We start from the raw sequence: 13,445 nt of genomic DNA on the forward strand, positions 1-13,445 counted from the left end.
GCCGCGTGTTAGTGGCCGCGCCGTCGCAGTTCCTCCGCCAGCGAGCCCGCGAACATCCGCATTGCCCCTCATCCTCCCCCACCCCAAGCCCGCCATGTACGCAGAGCCTGAGGACACCTCGCTCGACGGCGTAGTAGACTCCCAGCAGCAACAGGTCCAGTACGACCACCTACTTGGCTCCGGCGGCCACTACGGCGCCGCCGCTGCCGTCGCTGCGTCCGGCGGCGCGCCGGCCCAGACCTTTGTGGGCGGTGCCTTCGCGAACGTTGCTCAGGGCCTCACGGGACAGTATAAGAACATCATGATGTCCTACTGGCAGGAGACCATTAACAACATCGAGCGCGACGAGCATGAGTTCAAGATTCACCAGCTGCCGCTTGCGCGGATAAAAGTGGGTTAGTTTCTTTTGTGTTCCTTCTTGACACTAACAGGTTGATTACAGAAAGTCATGAAGGCCGATGAGGACGTCAAAATGATCTCAGCGGAGGCCCCTATTCTTTTCGCGAAGGGCTGCGACATCTTTATCACTGAGCTCACCATGCGTGCGTGGATCCATGCCGAGGAGAACAAGCGGCGCACGCTGCAGCGCTCCGACATCGCCAACGCACTGCAAAAATCCGACATGTTTGATTTCCTTATCGACATCGTCCCGCGCGACGAAGCGGTGCCCTCACCCCGCAAGCCTTGAACGGTGTGGTTATGCTACGCGGCGAGTGGCCATGTCAGTTTTTTGTTATGTCCTGTTTCATCTTTCGTGTCGGGTGGGTGTCGTTGTTTGTTTTGTGTCATCATTTTGGCTTCGGAGTTCTCGGCTATATCTGTGTAAGATTATTATCCCAGACCATGATGTCTGCAATTTATGTGTACCATAAGTAGGCGAGCTGTGTGGTCGAATCGGCGCGTCTTTTGTCGCGGGAGACGACAGCAAGGTCCTAGCCAAATTTCGCAAGTAATTTAATGAATGAGCTTCTAATAATCTGCTGTTGCTACTTTATGTACGTGACGTTGAATTCTGTCGCCGCCGTGCCCGCTCGCCGGCTCCAGCAGAGTCCCAAAACTCCTTACTTGACCGCGTACTTCTATTCCTCCTCCTCGGCTTCCCCGCCTGCAACGTTCGTTCTGTCAGCGCGCAGGAGCGCCATCTCCAATGCCCTTCGTCAAGAATGCGAAGCTCCAAAACGCATTTGCAAATCACCCCATCTTCGTCGATGTTGTGGGTACCCATGACCAGCGCGTTGGCATGTCTCGGCGCGACCGCGACCTCAATATCCGCGACATGAAGGATCTCGGCTCGCGAGAGCTGATTGCTGTACGCGGAAGCGAAGTTTTTGTTGCCACTGGCGGAGAAGTGCGGTGCGCAGACTGCGCGAACATCCGTAACTCGTTGAATAGCTTGCGGTACTACAAGGTCAATCACACCTCTTCTCTCGACGTGCAATTCTCACTAATCGCTTTGATTATAGACGCTCAGCATTCCCGACATCAACTTCACCATCCGCAAGCTGCAGATCAATGACACCGGAACGTACTTGGCAATCGTGGGGGACCATGAGATTGTGGTCTGCGCGCTACCCTTCGCCAGCTTCTCCAGACGAGCCGAGGCTCGTCTCCATGTCCGCCACAAATTTCTCGGCGAGACAGTTCTGGACGAGAATGATTTCATCTTGAAAACCCTTTGGCACCCTTTGTCCAAAAAGGACTCTTGCCTAATGGTTCTGTCCTCTGACAACGTCCTCCGGTAAGCCTTGTCCATCTCGGTGCTACCCTCCCTTCAGCTTCTGATCATTCTGTTAGCATGTTCGACGTCTCATTTAGCTATGAGGAGCCGGATCTCAGCTTTGATTTTTCAAGCGTATCCTCTGAAGGGGACTTTTCCTATGGTATCAGCGCCTCCTCCAGCCTCGAGCCCGTCTCCATGTGCTTCGGCATCGCCGGTCATGGTCTAGGCCAAATGGCGCTTTATGTGCTGATGAAGGACGGCGATATCTACATTCTTAACCCATTCATTCCACGACAGAGGTAAGGAAATCTCTCCAATTGGACTCTCTGGCTAAAACTAACATCATCTCAGCGCCATCGACCGTGATCTAATCCAACTCATGCTGGAATGGGCAGCAGCTGAAGACAAAGAGGCCAGCTCTCCATCTGTGTCAAAGCTAGAACGATTCATTCGACGGCGACAGTTCAGCTGGGTAGCAGATATCTCCGTACAGTCCAAGGATGTCACAAAGTCATCGACTGGCATCACCGCGCGAACTAACAGATACGGTGAACTGATTGATCTATGTGCATTTGAGCGACCATCTGTCGATAGTCAAGGAGTCAAATTACAAGGACCGGTGCTGTTACAACCGTTTCCAAAAGTGCTTTACAAAGCCGGCAATACGACAGATATTACAAGTCTCGAGGTCGACGACATGACTATTTTTTTTGTGTCGTACGAAAGCGGTCGTGTGAATTTGTATCTTGAAGACACACCGGTCACTGCGTTATGGGAGAATCCTCTATACGAAGCTTATGTGGAGGCTACCGACGGCGACTCGGGACACGAATTGCCACGAATGTTTCTTCTCGAGAGCATTAGCTTAAAATCTCCGCAGATTACTGACGGAGAGCACTGGTCCTACTGGTTCATTCAAGGCGCGCTCGATGATACTTTTGTTCTCATTGGGACAGAGACACGGATTGTGGAGATCAATGTCAAAGCTATGACCTCTGCTCTCATTGATGCGTTTACAAGCGGAAAAGAAACAAGTATCAAGCGGTTTTTGGACAAGCCGATCAAATCAAACATAATAACGCTGAGCGACGCAAAATCGTGAGTTGCCAACTGCCCCGGCAATGATTTCAAACTAACTTGCGATCTTTAGATCACGGATTCTCGGACAGATCTTGCTCCGTGATACCATCTCGGGGACATCTCTGGTTACACTGTCAGAAGACCACGTTGACGTGCTCCTCGACGAAGGCGAGGCGAGTGTTCTGGAAGATTCACTAGCTGCTGTAGTCACATCAGCTGAGCGGGTCGCATCTCCACGACGTGACGGACTGCAGAATCTCACGACATATCAGACGCTCATGACGCCGATGGATATTAATCTGAATGCGCTTGCCATGGGAAGTGGCATACAAAACAAGCTCGGGCGGCAAAAGCTCTCAGCAAAGTTTAGCTTTACAGAGCCTTTAATGGTGTCAGAAGAGACTCTGAACTTCTTTGGCGAGGTAGTCGAGCTGCTGAGCGCTGATATTGAAAGCGTCTATAAAGCAGGCTATAAAATTCACCGGAGGACAATCGAGCAGCGCGCCGAGCTGCGTCGGCAGCTACTCAAATTGGCCGAGATTCAGGACCGCATATGCAAGGCAGGGCATACGGAGATGACGACGAATGTGGCCAAGGCAGTCGATCGGCAGCGACTGCTGGCGGATCGCGCGAGTGCGCTCCAGACACGGTTAATCGCATCTCAATCACTTCCACTCAGTGACGCGGAGCGGAAGTGGATACAGGAGCTGCAGAGAGTGCGCGGAAAATTGCAGGATAGTCGTGGACTCACATCACGCACTAAGACCGTACGTATCTAACTATCATATGTGAATGCTGGAGACAATGCTGACAAACATAAACAGGACATGGAGCAATCTAGAAAGCTCATGAAGATGTTAACAGAGCTTGCTGAGAAGTCGCCGCAGGAGCCGCCGGCTACTCATGAGATCGCACTACCAGGTGTTCGCAGTGACAAGATTGACGCACTGAAAGACATGATTGAGAGCGAGTAAGTTTCCTACAACCGCTAGGGAAATAAGGGATGTGTTGATTAATGTCTTGCAACAGGTCAAAAATCATCAGTCGAACTAGACAATCTCTCGACAAACTCCTGGAGCAAGTGAACGAAGTTCTTACATCGATGAGGATCGATGACTAGCTTCGCAATTTCGCAACAGGGAAGTAGGCAAGAAGACGATCGGTTGTATGATGAAAGTAAATTTATACAAAAAGATTATCATTCACCCTTGGAAAGCGATCCCAGCTTTTTCGACGACTGCTTTTCCACCGGCAGAGTAGCCGGTGCCTTCGCGCGGCAGGAATAATAGTAGAGTATCTTCGCCGTTGCCTTTGCCGGATAGATCTGCCTGGCAAGTATAGCACTCAAGTCGCTCGCCAGCGTGCATAGGTTTCATGACCTTTCCGTAGCAATTTTTGCAGATGAGATGACCGCATGGCGTTGCAACTATAGGAGAAAAATATCAGAAAACGCACAGAGAGGCTAGAAGGATACACTTACGGTATGCGTCTAGTACGGAACCAAAGATTTTGTCGCATGATGGACATATTCGTTGCGCTGGAGACGAGGATGATGAGGAATGCAGCAGCTGAAACTTGACGGAGATGAGTGACTTCAGGGAGATAATATGAATGTCATCTGAAGCAGAGGCCGGGCATATTGGGTACAGCTTCGGCGGCTCTATAGAATCGGACTCGGTGATGGCAGGAGTTAATGACGGAATCCAGAACGACGCAATTTTTTTGCTATCCTCGGCGTCGCCGTTGGTGGCTGGTAGCAGAGCAGCAGCAGCACAAACCTCAGAGCGACGACCGCCTTGCTCCTCCACACGCGCACGTTTCCGCATCCTCCCTTCTGCCGTCTGAATACCACTCTGCAACGTCTCAAATTCCATTATCCGCGACTCGCGCTCTTCTTCGTCTGTAATAGCCTTAATCCGCGCCGCATCGTCGCGTCGCCGATCCAGCGCCTTCTTCACGCGCTTGATTTCTATTCCCTGGGCAAGCAAGTTCTCCATGATGCATTCCCGGCAGAAAATGTGGCCACGCGTGCGACACGCAACGGGGTCACGAGCGGGCATCAAACATAGGTGGCATGTATCAAATTGCCGGAACGAGTCGCCGGTGAGGCGTTGAGATTGTCGGCCGTAGTGCTTGAGCAGGGAGCGCTCGTAGGCGGTGAAAAATGAAAGCGCAGTGCTGTGTGGCAGTCAGCAGCAGATCTGAACAAGGAGGCCAGTAAACTAGAGTACATACTTGCGCTTTGAGTGGCGGGTCATGGCGATAGTGGTGAAATCAGTGGCGGTAAAAGTCGCGATGGTGGTTGTCGCTATGGAGGAGCAGAGTCGAGTCTGAGATCGTATTCGCATTCGGCTCGGACAGAATGCGGGGTCCACCCAGCAGGAGGGTCGGCGACTCGGCACATATCTGCGCCGCACTAAATGCAACCGGTTTGAAAGTGGGCCAATAGTAATATTGGTATATTCCCATTTTTCCAACCCGCCCTGAAGTCCCAACTCAAATTTTTTTTGCTTGAAGCAGTCAGGGCCGTCGAAGAAAGTTAAACTGATTGCTCATTCATCCCCGCAACCATCTTCGCCACTTTTGCTCCGACTCTCCTTCACCCCGGCCGAAGAAGAAAGAAGCAATGCTGTCGCAGACCAGGTTGAGTGCGCTTCCGTTGCGCAGCGCGTTTGCAGCGCGGCCATCGTTTCCTCAGAGGTGTGCATACTCACCTGCATTTGATAATATCGCGCCTCGCGGTTGCTAACTCTTGTGTCTCCAGCCGGTGGTTTAGCTCCTCGCAATCCACGAGTTCGGACAACGGAAAGTCCAGTCCTAACGATCTGAACAAGTACAGTGCCGAGATCACGCTGCCAAAATCGCAGGGCGCTTCGCAGGCTATGCGTAAGCACACCTCTAGCCACCATAGTCCTTCGGTTCGCAACTTACAATACTTCGTTCAGTGTACGCTACTGGCTTCAGTGATGACGATTTCAAGAAGGGCCAGGTCGGCATTTCGAGGTATGATTGATTCTGAGTTGTCGCGCACGCGTCACTTACGCCGTGCGTGAACAGTATCTGGTATTCTGGAAATCCGTGCAACATGCACCTTCTTGACCTCAACTTCCGCATCCGAGAGGGCGTCGACAAGGCTGGCCTCAAGGGTCTCCAGTTCAACACAATTGGTGTCAGGTAGGGGTTCGCCATTCCAGTTTTCAACCCGAGAAACATCTCATGCTGACGCCTAACTAGTGACGGTATTTCCATGGGTACCGACGGCATGCGCTACTCGCTCCAGTCTCGCGACCTCATTGCGGACTCCATTGAGACCGTCATGTTCGGCCAGCACTATGACGCAAACATCTCCATCCCCGGTTGTGACAAGAATATGCCAGGTGTGCTGATGGCTATGGGTCGCGTCAACCGGCCCTCGATCATGGTCTACGGTGGCACCATCGCTCCCGGTCGCGCCAGCTGTATGCCCGACGTCGACATCGATGTTATCTCGGCTTTCCAGGCTTACGGTCAGTATATCGCCAAGACCATCGACGATACGACACGGAAAGACATCATTCGCCATGCCTGCCCAGGCGCTGGTGCTTGCGGTGGCATGTATACAGCCAATACCATGGCCTCAGCCGCTGAGACCATGGGCATGACCCTTCCCGGCTCGTCGTCTTATCCGGCTGAGAGCCCGGAGAAGAAGCAGGAGTGTGTCGACGTCGGAGAGGCCATCAAGAACCTCATGCGTCTTGACATCCGCCCACGCGACATTATGACCCGGCAAGCATTTGAGAACGCGATGGTCTATGTCACTATCACTGGTGGCTCAACCAACGCCGTACTGCACTTGATAGCCATCGCGCACTCCGTCGGCCTTAAGCTCACCCTAGAGGACTTCCAAGCCGTCAGCGACCGCACTCCCATGCTTGCTGATTTTAAGCCTAGTGGCAAGTACGTCATGGCGGACTTGCTTGCTCTTGGTGGTACGCCAGCAGTTATCAAGTTCTTGATCAATGAGGGCGTCATTGACGGCAGCACTATTACTGTTACCGGCAAGACACTGAAGGAGAATGTGTCCAAATTCCCGGACTTGCCCAAGGACCAGCAGATTTTCAAGCCGTTTGCCGATCCCATCAAGAAGACAGGCCATCTGCAGATTCTTCGTGGCAATCTCGCTCCAGGTGGCTCTGTGGGCAAGATCACTGGTAAGGAGGGTACTGTCTTCAAGGGCAAGGCCCGTGCCTTCGACACCGAGGAGGCGTTCATCAAGGCCCTCGAGAACGGCGAGCTCAAGAAGGGTGAGAAGACCGTCGCCATCATCCGCTACGAGGGTCCCCGCGGCGGTCCCGGCATGCCTGAGATGCTCAAGCCATCTAGTGCTCTCATGGGCGCTGGGCTCGGCAAGGATGTCGCGCTGCTCACCGACGGCCGGTTCAGCGGCGGTTCCCACGGTTTCTTGATCGGCCACATCGTGCCTGAGGCACAGGACGGTGGCCCGATCGCGTTCGTGAAGGATGGCGATGAAATCATCATTGACTCGGAGCGTAAGGTCATCGACTGGTTGGTGTCGGACGAGGTCCTTGCTGAGCGGAAAAATGGCTGGACTCCACCGCCGCTGCGGTACACGCGCGGAACGCTTTTTAAGTACGCGAAGAACGTGACAAATGCGAGCCGGGGTTGTGTCACCGACGACGACTAAAAGGATTATATACACGTAAAAGTTTTGGACTGTGGTCGTACTATATGGTTTTTGCATGGCCCGACTGACTAGTCAGGCTTATATTGTACAAAATATGACAAAAGAGTACTCTTCACCAAATAGCCGATGGTAAGTCTATCAACAACAAGTCTATCGTCTATGATGTCCACCCTACTCCCGCAAAAGCTCGTAGATGTCACCCAGTTTGCTCATGTAGTTAGTTGGCACAATGGTCTGGTCTTCGGCCAAGATCTCGTTCTCCTTGTTAACGCCAGTGAGCACAAAGAGCGTACCAAGCCCGCCCTCGATGCCGAAGCGCATATCGGTATCGATACGGTCACCGACCATGCACGCGCGCTCCGGCGCAAACTCGAACTTGGCCTTGATGCAGTCCATCATCGCCTGCGACGGCTTACCTAGCGCGACTGGGGTACGCTTGGACGCCAGTATGAGTGGCGCAGAAATCGTGCCGGCACCAGGGAACAGTTTGCCATGTGTCGGGTACGTCGAGTCGATGTTTGTGGCGAGGAAGAGCGTCTCCGGTACCTGGATGTTGACCAGCGCCATTGAGAGCTTGAGATAGTTGATATGCAGATCCAGCCCACACAGCACGCACCCGATCTCGGGGTCCGCCACGATCGCGCCGTAGTCCTCCTCCGTGATTTGCCGCCGCAGCGACGCATCCGAACCACCAATGTACTTGATTCCCTCGCTCTCAAGCTCCTCCTCGATGCCGGCCTCGCCAAGGACGAGCACCTTCTTATCAGCAGGGAATTTGACCACCTTTGACAAGTACACCGCGGACGAGTAAGCGGATCCAAATATTTCCTCCGCCGTCACAGCGATTCCAAGCTTCGCAAACTTCTTGGTATATGCGTGTCGCGACTTGGTCGAGTTGTTCGTCACAAAAATGAGTCTCTTGCCTGCCGCTCACGATTAAATACATCCAAGACCTAACTTTCAGTGCCTCATTCTTACCTCGCGACCGGAGCAAGTCCAATGTTTCTCTAACATAAGGAAGCAGATGATCTCCCTGCCACAGCACACCTGCGTCAATTTTGTCGTCAGCTTAGTTCTCGTCTATCCTTCCTCTCTATTGCCTGAATTCATGAGCTCAAACTCAAACCGTCGCGAAGAACTCACCGTCGCAGTCAAACAAAAAGTCGTCATATTTGTCTAAAAACGCCTCGGCTTCTTCCTTCGTGGTTATTTTCGCGGGACCTGCCATTGTTACTCTTTATGCGGTCGTCGTACGAGCGGTTGTATGTCTCTGGGCTCGTGCGGATGAAGCTCGACCGCAAGCGCCGCAGGTGACCCCCACACTCCGCCGAACGCATCGCGACTCAAGGCCATCAGAAATTGCGCAGCTGAAGTCTTAAAATTATTTAAGATTTGACTTACACACCCCGAACACATGAATCCAAAACAAACAGATAAAGAAAATGACGTCCGATAACGAAACTGTTGAACATACAACGTTAAAAAATTGCAAATACAAACAAATAAAACGCCCTCACCAAGCACTCTTGGCTTGATATTATGCACTCTTCGGCTCGCGCAGCTTCATGTACATAGCCGATATCTTTTTTGATGAGACACTCACCGGCCAGTAGTAACTGACAAACACCCATAGGTGTTTGTGCAGCCGCTCCTGGTCTTCCTTTGGCACGGCCGCTATCCGCTGCTGTATGTAGTCGCCGACAGCGATCAGCTCTCGCTTCAAGATAATTGCCCACTCGCTTCGGTCAAGCCCGTCGCCGCCCTGGCGCAGCCGGCGCAAGCTCTGCCGGCACGGATGCATCATGTCTTTGCACGAGCTCTCGTCCATACTCGAGTAGTCACTCACATCGTCATCGCCATTATCACGACGGCCAGCCGAGCTCTTGGTCTTCGTCTCGCGCAGAGCCTTCGGCGGCTTCTCTGACTTTGTCAGCCGCTCTGACTTTGTCTTAGACGCACGCTCAGATTTTGCTTGTTTTTCGGTCTTGATCGAGCGCTCAGCCTTGATAGGGCGCTCGGGCTTGGCAGTCGCGCTTCCAACACTAGCCGACCGTTCATGTACGCCCGCGCCATCGACCGATTCGGCCTTCAGCTTCGCCGGCATCGGAGCTGGTGATGCAGACCCATTCGCTCTTACGATCTTCGGTACTGCTGTCCTCTTACGTCGGCGAGGCTCCGTGTCTGTGCCATTGGCAATGTCTCGAAGCCACGAAATTAAATATTCCACCCGTCGGCCAAGGTGCACCGGACCTGGTGCCTTCGATCCCGGCTTCTCTTCCTTCGCACGCTCTTCCTTCTTCTCAATCCGGTGCTCATCAAGAAAAAATTTATCTCCCAGTGATAGTGTCGGATCATCACGAATGCTGGTCCACGCACCATAGCCGTACTTTCGTACGCCGATCAGTAGCATGTTGTCCTGAACGATTGACCACTCGCAAGTCCATCCATGAACCGACTTCACATTGCCATTGAGCTTAAACGAGTACATATCAGCGTCCGGGATCGCGTCGTACAGGACCTTCATGTCAAGTGGTCTCTGGAGAATCAGCTCTGCGTTCAGGTTTTTGATTCCTTTGTAATCAAACAGAACAGCCTTTCGCTCTTTCCGTTTACCGTTATCAATGGCCTGCTGTGATTGCTCTAAACGCTTCGCTTCTTGCCGTGCAATTTCGCTCTTACTCGTCTCAACAATCTCATCATAGATCTTTTTGATCACTTCAGAGTCCTTGTTCGAAAAAGATCCGTCAGACACAATCCGATCCCACCGCTCTCGCAAATCACCATATCGTAAAATAGATTTGTAAACCGTTCGAATATCCTTTTCCGACAATGCGTTGGGATCGCTTGCTTCTTCGGCTTCCTGCTTTCTTCGCATTGCTCGTTCTTTTCGCCGTGCTTCGCGCTGATCGGTCCCGTCATCGGACTCTTCGTCCTCATTAGTGAGGGACTTCATCGCAGCCTTCCGTCGACTGCTCATTTCAATTTGTTCTTCAAGATATTCCTGATCCTTTCTTTTTTGATCTTCTTCCTTAATTCGAGCTAGGTCATTTGCCGGAATTATGTCATCCCAGCTCACGTCCGCTTTGTAGTCTGTCACTTCAAACTGCTTCAAAAACTCTTCGCCTCCCAGATGCGACTCTCCCAGATCCGGCGTAGTATTGTGATCTTCGGCATGCTCAAGAATATCATCGAGATTCATATTCTCAAGTTTCTCCTGATTCTGATTCGCTTTGAACATATTCCCGGCTCCAAACTTCAGGATAGCGCTCAATTCCTTGCTCGTTGGCTCAGGCTTCTTCGATGCGCTACTAGTGTCAGTAATTCCTAAAGAAATAATGGCGTACTCTAAAATCATCTTTCGCCGGGCTCGTTCAAGAACTTCCTCCTCGACTGTATCTTTCGATACAAATCTGTACACCATAACGTGAGACTTCTGTCCAATACGATGTGCTCGCGCCATCGCCTGTAAATCCGCCTGCGGATTCCAATCTGAATCAAAAATAATAACTGTGTCTGCCGTCATCAAATTGATACCAAGACCTCCAGCGCGAGTACTAAGTAAGAACACAAAATCCGGACTTCCTGCCGCATTAAAGTGGTCAATGGCTATCCTGCGCGTTGCAGCGGGAACTGTGCCGTCAAGTCGTTGAAAAGGTAGCCCGCGATGCACGAGATAATCCGCTAAAATGTCCAGCATTCGTACCATCTGACTAAAGATAAGTACTCTGTGTCCATCCTTTCGAAGTCGTCCTAATAGCTTGTCCAGCAATACCATCTTGCCGCTGTTCATGATCATTCCGCGTAGTATAACATCCCGGGTAGCTTCTCCTTCGGTGCTGTCCAAAAATTGTTGTTCTGCGTTAGGAAACAAATAAGGATGGTTGCTAGCCTTTTTCAGCTCCATCATGATATTCAGAAGACTCAGCTGGGAACCACCAGTAGCTCCAGCATTCAATGCGCTGTAATTCCGAGAGATGATGTTCTTGTAGTAGTCCGTTTGCATATCGGAAAGCTCGACGCGTAATATGCGCTCTGACTTCGAAGGTAATGACTTCTCCACGTCCTTCTTTAGTCTTCGCAAAATAAACGGCTTCAATCTTTCATGCAAATCCCGAATATATTTTTCTTGGTTCGCTCCTGGAGTCTCAAAGTCGATTTCCAGGTCAATATGCATCTTTCCTGGCATCAAAAAGTCGATTAGAGCTGCTAGTTCCCGAATATTATTCTGTAGCGGAGTTCCCGTGATAAGTAACCGGTTCTCCACTTTAAATCCTTGCAGAGACTCATAGAGGGCTGAAGTAGAATTCTTTAATCGATGTGCTTCATCAACTGCAAGATATCGCCATTTGACAGCACCCAGCTCGGATCGATCCTTCAAGATATACTCGTAAGTCGTTAATAGGATATTAAACTTCGGCTTTTTCTTGTTCCCGTCGACGTAAAACTCATAGTCACGCATAAGTTGACGTGCCTGCGTGTTTCCAATGTACACAATATAATTCAAATCCGGTGCCCACAAGTCCAGGGTCTCCTGCCAAGCAGGTACTGTCGACAGAGGAACGACAACCAGGAACGGGCCATGCTGCTTGCGGGCATATACTAGCCAAGATAGAAATGCGACAGTCTGCACAGTTTTCCCGAGGCCCATCTCATCCGCAAGAATACCATTCTCATTGCGAGACCATAAAAACGCCATCCAATTCACACCGGTCAGCTGAAAGTCTCGCAGTTCGCCGTTCTTCACGTAAGATGGCTGCTCTGTAAGCTTTTCAAATCGAGGTCGAGACTTGGTGTAGTTGGTACTGTTTAATGGAAGAAGTTTAGAATTTGATCGTGACAAAAACTGATCAACGGCGCGTCTTGCGATTATCGCAATTTCTTGAGCATTCTCCCATGTGCAAGCGTCGTATGGTAATCGTCTCCCTAGCAGTAGAAGTTAGCTAATGTGTCGATAGATCCAAAGTATGATCATACATTTAACCAAATACTGTAGGGTAACTGTGCCGTTAAGTTTGACTCGTTCGGACGAGACCACACGCTCAACAGACTTATACTCCTCGTAATTTTCGCGCAAACGCTCCCGTTCAATGTCCATAGCCTCTATCTCTTCTTGAGTCGTTAAGGGATCAGTTCTCACTTGGGCGTCCAGAATAACATTATGTCGTATGTAATTTTCAAGTCGCTTGGCGCCTTTCAAATCGCGAAGGGCTTGATAGCTTTCCCACGTGTTGTGCAAATGGGCCAGCCCTTGCCATTTGACCTAGGGAAGTAGTTAGCACAGCCACACATAACCTAGTCATAGGCACGTACATAGTAGTCGAGTTTGTCGGAGGGTACAGCAGCAGTCGGAGTTGGATCTGGAAATAAAACATTAACCTGAGATCCAATCACAAAATTGTCGTAAATACCGACCATCTGCAGCAACTGGGGTTCTATGATCGAGCACAAGATCAATAGCTTGATGGTCTAGCTATGTTAGCGAAAATCAAGAGCTTAGAGCTATAAAAATACACACCGTAGTCATGATTGTAGATATCCAAATTTGCAGCCTTTTTGTTCACTTGCTTAGTTGGCATCTCTTCCTCGTCATCGTCACTCAGATCGAAACTGTCGTCCATATCGTCTTCATTATAGTTTAAGGTCTTGTTGTTCCGTGTTGAAAAACGCATTTCTGCACTTTGCGTCTTCGGAGCTGCGCTGTACTTTCTTCTCTTCTTGGACCGCGAATGTGAACTCTGTCCATAGTCGTCGCTGTCGTCGGAAGACTGAGATTGAGTCGGCAGCAAAGCAGATACTATTACAGAGGATGGGTGAGAACAAGTAATGAACAACAGTGATTCGAAGGACACACATTTAGAAGATTGTCGCTTAGCCGACTTACGACCTTTAGTAGGATCATCGCTCTCATCCGTAACATCAACCTTATGTGAATTAGTAATTGTAATCCAAAACAAGACATTA

At 50.8% G+C, this 13,445-nt stretch overlaps 6 protein-coding genes across 6 annotated transcripts; 3 read left to right on the forward strand and 3 right to left on the reverse strand.

The window, feature by feature from the left end:
* The first annotated feature begins 4 nt into the window (after window positions 1-4).
* V1518DRAFT_409314 (histone-fold-containing protein) lies at window positions 5-976 on the forward strand. The gene is made up of 2 exons (XM_066902343.1): window positions 5-391; window positions 443-976. The coding sequence occupies exons 1-2, from the start codon at window positions 95-97 to the stop codon at window positions 686-688; spliced, it is 543 nt and encodes a 180-aa protein (XP_066762104.1). The 5' UTR covers window positions 5-94; the 3' UTR covers window positions 689-976.
* Window positions 977-1,004: 28 nt separating this feature from the next.
* V1518DRAFT_409316 (uncharacterized protein) lies at window positions 1,005-4,094 on the forward strand. The gene is made up of 7 exons (XM_066902344.1): window positions 1,005-1,408; window positions 1,464-1,738; window positions 1,795-2,019; window positions 2,072-2,818; window positions 2,871-3,567; window positions 3,625-3,770; window positions 3,830-4,094. The coding sequence occupies exons 1-7, from the start codon at window positions 1,148-1,150 to the stop codon at window positions 3,918-3,920; spliced, it is 2,442 nt and encodes an 813-aa protein (XP_066762105.1). The 5' UTR covers window positions 1,005-1,147; the 3' UTR covers window positions 3,921-4,094.
* On the reverse strand, window positions 3,691-5,107 carry V1518DRAFT_409320 (nitric oxide synthase-interacting). The gene is made up of 3 exons (XM_066902345.1): window positions 5,036-5,107; window positions 4,281-4,978; window positions 3,691-4,226 (listed from the first exon to the last, which is right to left on the reverse strand). The coding sequence occupies exons 1-3, from the start codon at window positions 5,056-5,058 to the stop codon at window positions 4,003-4,005; spliced, it is 945 nt and encodes a 314-aa protein (XP_066762106.1). The 5' UTR covers window positions 5,059-5,107; the 3' UTR covers window positions 3,691-4,002.
* A 159-nt stretch (window positions 5,108-5,266) lies between these two features.
* Window positions 5,267-7,638, forward strand: V1518DRAFT_409322 (dihydroxy-acid/6-phosphogluconate dehydratase). The gene is made up of 5 exons (XM_066902346.1): window positions 5,267-5,500; window positions 5,565-5,686; window positions 5,746-5,803; window positions 5,858-5,974; window positions 6,035-7,638. The coding sequence occupies exons 1-5, from the start codon at window positions 5,427-5,429 to the stop codon at window positions 7,482-7,484; spliced, it is 1,821 nt and encodes a 606-aa protein (XP_066762107.1). The 5' UTR covers window positions 5,267-5,426; the 3' UTR covers window positions 7,485-7,638.
* Window positions 7,533-8,828, reverse strand: V1518DRAFT_409325 (HAD-like domain-containing protein). Its single transcript, XM_066902347.1, has 3 exons — window positions 8,628-8,828; window positions 8,463-8,531; window positions 7,533-8,407 (listed from the first exon to the last, which is right to left on the reverse strand). Exons 1-3 carry the CDS (start codon window positions 8,710-8,712, stop codon window positions 7,656-7,658), a joined length of 906 nt encoding a protein of 301 aa, XP_066762108.1. The 5' UTR covers window positions 8,713-8,828; the 3' UTR covers window positions 7,533-7,655.
* A 193-nt stretch (window positions 8,829-9,021) lies between these two features.
* On the reverse strand, window positions 9,022-13,153 carry V1518DRAFT_369330 (SNF2 family N-terminal domain-containing protein; the record flags this gene model as incomplete). The annotated part of the gene is made up of 5 exons (XM_066901269.1): window positions 9,022-12,407; window positions 12,459-12,744; window positions 12,795-12,841; window positions 12,897-12,950; window positions 13,000-13,153. 5 exons carry the CDS (start codon window positions 13,151-13,153, stop codon window positions 9,022-9,024), a joined length of 3,927 nt encoding a protein of 1,308 aa, XP_066762109.1.
* Window positions 13,154-13,445: the final 292 nt, after the last annotated feature.

This window comes from Limtongia smithiae (assembly GCF_038497785.1).
Source record: "Limtongia smithiae strain NRRL Y-17922 unplaced genomic scaffold V1518scaffold_1, whole genome shotgun sequence".
In the NCBI taxonomy this organism is placed as follows: Eukaryota; Fungi; Ascomycota; class Lipomycetes; order Lipomycetales; family Lipomycetaceae; genus Limtongia; species Limtongia smithiae.

Bases quoted from the DNA above. Each gene is read 5' to 3' on its own strand.
- V1518DRAFT_409314 (XM_066902343.1), top strand. From the start codon at position 95: ATGTACGCAGAGCCTGAGGACACCTCGCTCGACGGCGTAGTAGACTCC. The intron at 392-442 runs GTGGGTTAGTTT...GGTTGATTACAG, and splicing joins TGCCGCTTGCGCGGATAAAA to AAAGTCATGAAGGCCGATGA.
- V1518DRAFT_409316 (XM_066902344.1), top strand. From the start codon at position 1,148: ATGCCCTTCGTCAAGAATGCGAAGCTCCAAAACGCATTTGCAAATCAC. The intron at 2,819-2,870 runs GTGAGTTGCCAA...TGCGATCTTTAG, and splicing joins ACGCTGAGCGACGCAAAATC to ATCACGGATTCTCGGACAGA. The intron at 3,771-3,829 runs GTAAGTTTCCTA...GTCTTGCAACAG, and splicing joins AAAGACATGATTGAGAGCGA to GTCAAAAATCATCAGTCGAA.
- V1518DRAFT_409320 (XM_066902345.1), bottom strand. From the start codon at position 5,058: ATGACCCGCCACTCAAAGCGCAA. The intron at 4,979-5,035 runs GTATGTACTCTA...ACTGCCACACAG, and splicing joins ACCCGCCACTCAAAGCGCAA to CACTGCGCTTTCATTTTTCA. The intron at 4,227-4,280 runs GTAAGTGTATCC...TTTCTCCTATAG, and splicing joins TTCCGTACTAGACGCATACC to TTGCAACGCCATGCGGTCAT.
- V1518DRAFT_409322 (XM_066902346.1), top strand. From the start codon at position 5,427: ATGCTGTCGCAGACCAGGTTGAGTGCGCTTCCGTTGCGCAGCGCGTTT. The intron at 5,501-5,564 runs GTGTGCATACTC...TTGTGTCTCCAG, and splicing joins CGGCCATCGTTTCCTCAGAG to CCGGTGGTTTAGCTCCTCGC. The intron at 5,975-6,034 runs GTAGGGGTTCGC...ACGCCTAACTAG, and splicing joins TTCAACACAATTGGTGTCAG to TGACGGTATTTCCATGGGTA.
- V1518DRAFT_409325 (XM_066902347.1), bottom strand. From the start codon at position 8,712: ATGGCAGGTCCCGCGAAAATAACCACGAAGGAAGAAGCCGAGGCGTTT. The intron at 8,532-8,627 runs GTGAGTTCTTCG...AAATTGACGCAG, and splicing joins CTTTTTGTTTGACTGCGACG to GTGTGCTGTGGCAGGGAGAT. The intron at 8,408-8,462 runs GTAAGAATGAGG...CGTGAGCGGCAG, and splicing joins GGACTTGCTCCGGTCGCGAG to GCAAGAGACTCATTTTTGTG.